The sequence below is a fragment of the Rhagoletis pomonella genome, unplaced genomic scaffold (genome assembly GCF_013731165.1).
Source record: "Rhagoletis pomonella isolate Grant_MI unplaced genomic scaffold, Rhpom_1.0 Rhpom_scaffold_00011, whole genome shotgun sequence".
Lineage (NCBI taxonomy): Eukaryota > Metazoa > Arthropoda > Insecta > Diptera > Tephritidae > Rhagoletis > Rhagoletis pomonella.
Genome location: NW_023458565.1, coordinates 5,155,041 through 5,163,673, shown reverse-complemented (window position 1 = coordinate 5,163,673; position 8,633 = coordinate 5,155,041). Strand labels below are relative to the sequence as shown.

Sequence of the window (8,633 nt, the reverse complement as noted above, 5' to 3'; positions counted from 1 at the left end):
AACCGATCTGGGCGGGGTTGTTGTAGCCGCTACAACAACAACAACAAGGAATCAATTCTGCGACACAGCTGAATTTTCGAAACTCAAACACTTCCGGTCCACATCCCACCGTTTGTTTTTTCATTTGAGCAATATTTTTTTGGTTGACAGCGAAAAAAGCGCAGTGTGGCAACACCATGCTAAGGATGTGTCATATCTGGATGTAGTCATTAAACGTCAAAAGACGAACAAAAGAAAAACTTTTAGTTCGGAATTATATCAAGTGTTTAATTTTAATTGTTATTATATTAAATTTATTACAAATAAATTACGAATATAATTGGAAGAAAAGTTTAAATAATTCAACACAAATACAAAATGATGCCCGCTGCGGAGGAGGCGCAGATTTCCAAGCTATTATCCAGGGTGGGTTATTCCCAGAATATTTGCTCTTATTTTCAACCTGTAGCAGTAGAAACTAAACAAATAATTAATTTTTCGTAGTACAAAAACATAAGCGTCACAAAAAAAGATGTCATTGACGTAGTTACCAATTATCGGTCATTGTCTTACAATTTGCAGAAATTTGGTAAGTTGAGTAGGAATGGGTGTTGCCTTAACATTGCACTAGTTTTCTAGTACATATACATACAGATTAAGTTTTTATATGCACTTTTCCTGCATTCTCGTTTTACATTTTTATTTAGTTTTTAACGATGGAAGTTCAAAGGATCTCTTTAATTTGGCTGGAACTATACCGGTTGTCTACAAAAGTAAGTTCTCAAAATGTTCTAATAGTTTCTAAAGTACCGTGTATATTATGATAACATACATTGGGATTCTCGTAGATAACACTTACTACATTCCCATAATTATATGGTTAATGGACACACATCCCCAAAACGCACCTATGTGCTTTGTGAGGCCAACACCAACAATGCAAATTAAGGTATCAATGTACGTGGATCATAATGGAAAAATCTACTTGCCATACTTGCACGACTGGCAACCGGTAAGTGAAAATTATTCCAATAGCTTCTGTACGGCGAGTAATTTACCCAATTAGAAGGGCCAAAAACATTTGTATCTCTATTAAGTCCCAACAAGCATAATCAACTTAAATTAGGTTTTTTAAAAGTTTACTAAAATAAACATGCACATAGTGATTTATAAATATTCGCTCTAAACACTTTAAAATAAACATAATACTAAAAAACGTTATTTAACACTTAATACCTATCGCAAGGTCAATTTGAGATACTTTTAAAAGCACAAATGATTGTTGGGTCTGTATTTTACTTTCAACAATTGAGATTTGGCAATAATTTAAAACACTTAGATTACGTGTAGTTGTCTTGAATTTATTCAATCAAAAATATAAAACGCTATAAGAAACTCGCTTTAAATATATTTACAAAAATGTATTTTTCAGCACACATCGGATTTACTTTCCCTCATACAAGTAATGATATTAACTTTTGGTGATCATCCACCAGTATTTTCTAAACCGAAAGATCAAACGACTCCCTACCCACATCCAGGTAATCATATTATAAATGCATTTAATAAAATTTAAAATGTGATTCAAATTTTTTTTTTAGCATTTCCTTCCCCAGGTGGTGCTGGCTATCCTCCTTATCCCACCGCTGGTGCTGGCGGAAGCGCAAATTTTCCGCCATATCAACCAGGAAATAACTTTGGACCATACCCGCCGTACCCAGCTGGGGGAAATCCAGCTGCTGCCAACCCCGGTGCAAGTGCTGGCGGGTATCCACCGTATATGAGCTTTCCGCAAGTTCCTGGCTACAATTCTGGCTATGTAAATCTGAACCATATTGTTCAAACTTGTATTCAACTTAAATGAATTAAATTGTTCATTTATATCTTAGAATTCTTCAACGCCAAGTTCAACTGGTACCATTACTGAGGAACATATTAAGGCCTCGCTAATTAGCGCAGTCGAAGACAAATTACGTCGCCGTCTACAAGAGAAAGTAAATCAATATCAAGCTGAAATTGAAACACTTAACCGTACCAAGCAGGAATTGGTAGAGGGTAGCTCGAAAATTGATAATGTTATTGCGCGTCTTAATAGAGAGGAAGTAAGACCACATGTAAAATAGTGCTCGCTTTGAGATTAGTAAGTAATTTTTAATTCAGGTCGAGCTGCAAAAGAATATTAATATATTACGTGATAAGGAGCAAGAGCTTGAGAAGAGTTTAGAGGCCTTGGAGAAGTCGGATGGTATTGATCCAGATGAAGCTGTCACCACAACAGCGCCTCTATACAGACAGTATGTACACAAATGTATAAACGTAGCCAACTTAAAAAAATTTGATTTTGCTTCCACTACAGACTACTGAATGCATACGCTGAAGAATCGGCGCTTGAGGACGCAATTTACTATTTGGGTGAGGCCTTACGAAGTGGTGTCATTGACTTGGAAACCTTTTTGAAGCATGTACGCCAATTATCTCGTAAGCAATTTATGCTACGCGCTATTATGCAGAAGTGCAGGCAAAAAGCTGGACTGGCTGGTTAAATAGCTTAAAGTCGTACAGAACAAAATCATATACGGAAGACTAACTTGTTGAAGCCCTTAAACGTGGAATCGTATAAAAATGAGAATTAAATATGTGTATTGGAATTAGTTATTGGACAAGCTAATCAATGAATATTATCAGATATAAATATACAAAAGTTGCATCATTCAAATAAACACGAAGATGAGTAAGCAATTCAGTGTCGGGAGAAACATTTAAAAAAGTCAAAATCTCTATACATAACTGCTGATGTTGATTTCTCTAAAGTTTTTGCACTTACATGCATCTAGTGTTTAATTAATTTTATTTACCAAGTTTTTCCAACAAAATGTAAAATAATAAAATACATAGTAACACTACGTTTGCTTGAAAATAATTCTACAGAATGTGTTTCAATCGGGATATCTTTATTGAGCGGCCACGGCGACAAATCTAACATTGCAAACTTATATGTATATTCCAACTGATAACATGAGAAAAACTACCCCGAATCCGAGAAAAATTGAAGCGCACAGGCTTATGGAAAGTTCCTTGAACAGTGTACTTTCTTTTGAGCTCCTTGGGCGTGACACTACAAACACGAAGAACCAGGCTGTGAAGAAGGTGCCTATTGTCAACAACACCGTGGCCAAATGCGGAAATACAGCTGGATTCACGGGTGAAACATATCGTTGCATAGTCTCCATTTTATCTGGAATGAGATTTTTGTTATAATATATATTAAGATTACATTTTTTCAGTGCTAATCATCAATTACTTGTTTATAAAACACTTCGCTTTTCGTAGGGATATGGAATGTCAACTTTGCGTAGGAAACTTGACAAATACGTGGCCCGGCGCCTTTATTTTCTAAATATGTGGCACATAAATCGATTTTTGCGTGGTTATCGAAAGGAATATAAATCGGGCTTAAAAAGCTATTGAGATTTTTAATACAAAAAGTAATACCAAAAGTACGTTTCTCAAGTAAAGCTCGTTCTCAATTAAAGCTCGTTTATAAATCACCCCGTTCATACAGTCAGATACGGTTTTTTATCATGGAAAAACGTAATGTTTTTAACGTTCTCTTATATAATGTTCAGACTGCCATCGAAAACATGTTTTCGTTGCTGAAACTGGTTTTCGACCTAAAACTTGAGTTTTCGTCCATGTAAAATCTGTCAAACGAAAACTTGTTTTCGCTGAAAACCACTTTGAAACTCACGTTCCACTGATTCCAATCGGTGTCTGTACTGGTTTTTTCGATTATTTATCGAAGTGGAAGTCATATTTTATCATCTTTAATACGTCATTTCGGATTGGCTGGCCAAAATAAAGTAAGCATGGAAGTAAAAGGTTGTTAATGAAAAGAATTGAAGGAAAAGTATTTTGGTTTTGTTTTTGTGTAGCAAAACTGTAAACAAAGGATGAAAGAAATGTCAACGAAAACACCAACAGTCGGTGTGAACAGCCTTCAGCCCACAATCCCAAAACTCGTTTCAAGGTGTTTTCGGTGTCGGTCAGAACATGGTATAATATGCGGGAACGACTGAATGGATTTGCATGAAAATTTGCACACAGATAGCTTATGACCTAGATTACCGGCCGTCTTCACATGCTTGAAAATCTCGCTTGCGTTCTGCTTTTTTCTCTCGCAAGCGAGATAGAGTTTTGTTGACTGGGCATTTGACAGCATTTCATTTGTAAAATGTCGCCAAACAAGAAGGTTCATGCCAAGGCGAATTAATATAAGGTGTTAGCAGGAGTACAAAAACAAAAATTTACATGTATGTTGTTTTTGCTTTGGCGGCATGAACTGTCAAAATCTGTAAGAGTGTGTGTAGAAATTCAAACAAAATTTTTCAATGTGATATCAGAAACCGTGCGGCGAAACACATACACAAAATCAGCTGAGCTAGTAACACCACCTTATATAAATTTGCCTTGGTTCATGCCTTAAAAGTTTGAGAAAATTAGAAAATCTGCATAAAGAGATGTATTCTATTTTCAAATGAAAAATGGCTGCCTCTAAATTAGTACGATGATGCTACTCTAAAGAATTCTGCGAAATGAGAACACAGCTGTCAAATAACAAAAATGACAGTTGAAAGCAAGCGAGAGCTCACATACCGCTCGGTATGCGAGAAAAAGCATGCTTCGTACCTTTTGCGGTCTACACGTGCGGTTTCTTGCATGCGTCGTCACGCAAGCGAGATTTTCCTGCACGTGAAGATAGGCTACTTTTCTTAAGAGTTGCCACCTGTTAAAAAAGTTTCAATAAATTAATACGCGGAAACGACTGAATGGATTTACGTGAAATTTTGCAAGCAGATGGCTTATGACCTACAGTAGAAAATAGGCTAATGTTTTGGAAGAGTTGCCACCTGTTAAAAAGGTTTAATTAAGTTCATACGCGGAACCGATTAAACGGATTTCCATGAAATTTTGCACACAGATAGCTTATGACCTAGGTTAGAAAGTAGGCTACTTTTTAAGAGTTGCCACCTGTTAGAAACGTTTAATTTAATTAATACGCCGAAATGAGTGAATTGATTTGCATGGAGGTTTTCACACAGATAGCCTATGAGCTAGGTTGAAAAATAGGCTACGTTTTTTAAGAGTTACCACCTGCGAAAAAGTTTAATTAAATTAATACGCGGAAAACTCTGAACGGATTTGCATGAAATTTTGCAAGCATAGAGCTTATGACCTACAGTGGAAAATAGGCTAATTTTTTGGAAGAGTTGCCACCTGTTCAAAAGGTTTAATTACATTAATACGCGGAAACGACTAAACGGATTTGCATGAAATTTCGCACACAGATAGCTTATGACCTAGGTTAGAAAGTAGGCTACTTTTTTAAGAGTTGCCACCTGTAAGAAATGTTTAATTTAATTAATACGCGGAAATGAGTGAACTGATTTGCATGGAAGTTTTCACACAGATAGCTTATGAGCTAGGTTGAAAAATAGGCTACTTTTTTTTTAAGAGTTAGCACCTGCTAAAAAGGTTAATTAAATTAATACGCGGAAAAGTCTGAACGGATTTGCATGAAATTTTGCAAGCAGATAGCTTATGACCTACAGTGGAAAATAGGCTAATTTTTTGGGAGAGCTGCCACCTGTTAAACAATTTTAATTAGATTAAAACGCGGAAACGACTGAACAGAACTGCCACCCCTATTGCGAATGTCGATTGGCAGTAAATAAACGACTATTAAGCGATTATCGATTATCGATGCTATTGCGAGTGTCGCTTAAACTATGTTCACATATCAATATTATCTCAATCAAAGCTAGTTTTTTAATCACCCCGTTTACACAGGCAAATCTCAGATTATTAGCCGTCAAATTTGTTGTGCTTGTTATTCCCACATCTCAAGGAAAATTTATGTTTCTTCTCTGTGCCACCGTGATCACGTTTTTCTGCTATAATAAGCAATATAAATATATTTTAACTTAACATTTTATTAAAAATACCTTTACAAACCTCTTTTACTTGCTAGCGTACATTTTTGTTTACTTTTACATTTGGCATTTCTCCTCTCTTTCGCAAAAACAATCGATAAAACTAGGATGGACACCGAAAAGTTATCGGTTAAATCTGAGATTATTTTATAATTACAGATTAACAAGGGACGAATTTTATACGGCTAATCTCTTGTTATAATTACAGATTAGGGTGTTAAGCTCGAAAATGAGGATAATCTACTTATATGTGAACCTAGTATTAGTCGCTCAATTAGCGACTGTGAATACTTTTTAATCGCTCATCCTTCTATTGCTGTTTTTTAGTCGTTGGAGTTTATAAAATTTACATAAGAAGGTGGTACTATAATGGATAAAAAGTAAGTCAATTGAACTGGAAGTTGTAAAAATTGTGAAATATACATATGCATGTATGTGTCTGAATTACAGATCAAAAATTATAAGCAACAAAAGGCAACTTGCGCGGTTGTTCGTACTGATGCAGGAGAGTGAAGACATGGGCAAAGGAATTTTCGGAAAGAGTAGGGTAGGAAGCTCCGCTTCTATTGGAAAGATATTTCTTGTGCATATAACTCCGGTTACGCCATCCACAGTGTTTTTGCGCAGAGCCAACATCAAAAGTTTATACAAAAAAACTGCATAATTTATTAATTGACTAGTGCTCGGAAATTTGAAATCTTTATTTTAAATTAAAGTTGAATTCTTTCAATACACTTGTTATGTTGTTATGTTAAAGTTTTTAAACTCGGGTCACGCGTTTGGACACAAAGACCCAACATCATTGTACAAAAAACTTAACCGTACCGTATTTCTTAAACTTCCATAAAGTTTATTAATGAGGAAAACAGCTTTTCCTGCAAATCATGTAAAGCCTAAAAACTGTGAAGCATCGGGAACGCAACTTCTATTCATAAAACTCACACATGTACATACACCTTCCAAGTCCAAGGGATCCGACGAATCTCGCAATTCCCTCCTTGCTTTAGCTAACTCTACTAATCTATTAGCTTCCGCATCATCTTCCTCTTCACTAAACCATATTTCAACTGTGTCCATTTTTTTAATTTTATAATAAAAGCAATTATTTTAAAAATGATGTAAGTAAAACACTCAGGAAACAAATGTAAACAAACAAACAGCTGTTTACAATTCTGTCAACCATTCACAATAGTAAAAATTTTTATCGATCAAGTTACACAATAGCAAAATAAAAGATGATCGACTCGATCGACAAATTTCTATTCTACTGCCAGTCGACACTCGCAATAGGGGCCTGCATCACATTTCGCACAGAGATAGCTTATGACCTATGTTGGAAAATAGTCTACTATTTTAAGAGTTATCACGTATTAGGAAAGTTTAATTAAAACTGATTTGCATGAAAGTTTCCACACAGATAGCTTATGACCTAGACTGGCAAATAGGCTACTTTTTTCAGAATTGCCACCTGTTTGAAAATGAAATTTTGTTCAAAGATGGTTTATGAATTTAGTACAATTACTGCGGGTTTCGGAAGGATGGTCTTAGACTGAAAGTAAGTCGGATAACTCAAGGCCCCTCCCATACAAATTGGAATTTTCATATTACATACATATCTCTGGAAGTATTTGTGGGAGAGAACTGAAACTTGGTATGTAGTTGTGTATGCAAAATGTATCAATTGCTCATGGAAAAATGATCTATAATCTAAAGCTCTCTTGAGGCATTTGCTGCAGTAATGAGAAGCGATATTTTATCAAGGCCAGGTTACTAAATTTGAGTTGGAAATATTAGAACCCGCCGTGGCACCTCCAAGAAGGTTACACGTTCACGCGTCGTATACCTGGAACCATTTTAAGGTAAACTTAGAGGGATTGATATCTTTCGTATTTTATAATTTCATAGTTTTAAACGGCCTAAATACCTTAACTCGCTTAAAAAATCACGAGCTATAACGAAATGGGTACAGAAATAAAATCTAACATCATTAAGTTATTTTTCATATTTGTATAAAAACGCGGGGTGAAACCCGCGGGTATAAGCTAGTATGCTGATAAAATTGCCAAACAAACAAGTGCGAGAGTTGATAAATAACATAATTAAGAATGTATATCTATTTAGAAGACATGTAGATTTGTAACATGATTCAATAATAAAAAGTTCGCTCAGAAAACAGTTTTCTCGCCTCTCTTGACAAAATCGGCTACCTTAGCAAGGCACTGTGTGTGGGTTCGTGTGTGTGTGTGTGCAAAGCTTTTGTAAGGGAATTAAGGGAGTGTCAAAACTCTAATGTCAATGAGCAAACCTTTAATTATTGAATCATGGATTTGTAGTAATAACAGGTGTTCATACACGATATGTATTTGCATGTGTACATGCCACTTTTTACATATGGAAATGACAACATATCGTGTAAAGGCAAATTAGATTTATTTCTGTACAAAGCAGATGCACGTACATACGCAATAGAAATGTTTCTTTTTTCATCTGAAACACAAATAAAATCATCTGAAATTAGTTTATTTCGTTTTCAAAGAACGTATTTTTAAATAGTTAAATAAAGAATGTGAATTTGACAGACATACGCAATATTTGTTCATATTTCGTATTTGAAAAATATTGTTACGATTATCCTTGAACCCTCGTCCGGATTACCCAAATATA

General features: G+C 35.3%; 2 protein-coding genes across 2 annotated transcripts; one reads left to right on the top strand and one right to left on the bottom strand.

Moving 5' to 3' along the window:
• The first annotated feature begins 98 nt into the window (after window positions 1-98).
• LOC118747308 (tumor susceptibility gene 101 protein-like) lies at window positions 99-2,699 on the top strand. The gene is made up of 9 exons (XM_036481335.1): window positions 99-405; window positions 484-568; window positions 687-752; window positions 828-991; window positions 1,412-1,520; window positions 1,581-1,798; window positions 1,869-2,081; window positions 2,140-2,273; window positions 2,336-2,699. The coding sequence occupies exons 1-9, from the start codon at window positions 358-360 to the stop codon at window positions 2,520-2,522; spliced, it is 1,224 nt and encodes a 407-aa protein (XP_036337228.1). The 5' UTR covers window positions 99-357; the 3' UTR covers window positions 2,523-2,699.
• Window positions 2,700-2,909: 210 nt separating this feature from the next.
• Window positions 2,910-3,213, bottom strand: LOC118747310 (transmembrane protein 258). The gene has a single exon (XM_036481337.1). It carries the CDS (start codon window positions 3,207-3,209, stop codon window positions 2,970-2,972), a length of 240 nt encoding a protein of 79 aa, XP_036337230.1. The 5' UTR covers window positions 3,210-3,213; the 3' UTR covers window positions 2,910-2,969.
• Window positions 3,214-8,633: the final 5,420 nt, after the last annotated feature.

What these genes read in the sequence shown, in the direction of transcription:
- LOC118747308 (XM_036481335.1), top strand. Translation starts at nt 358, where the DNA reads ATGATGCCCGCTGCGGAGGAGGCGCAGATTTCCAAGCTATTATCCAGG. An exon ending in TATACCGGTTGTCTACAAAA is followed by an intron (nt 753 to 827) that starts GTAAGTTCTCAA and finishes GGATTCTCGTAG; the next exon opens with ATAACACTTACTACATTCCC. An exon ending in CTGGCTACAATTCTGGCTAT is followed by an intron (nt 1,799 to 1,868) that starts GTAAATCTGAAC and finishes TTTATATCTTAG; the next exon opens with AATTCTTCAACGCCAAGTTC.
- LOC118747310 (XM_036481337.1), bottom strand. Translation starts at nt 3,209, where the DNA reads ATGGAGACTATGCAACGATATGTTTCACCCGTGAATCCAGCTGTATTT.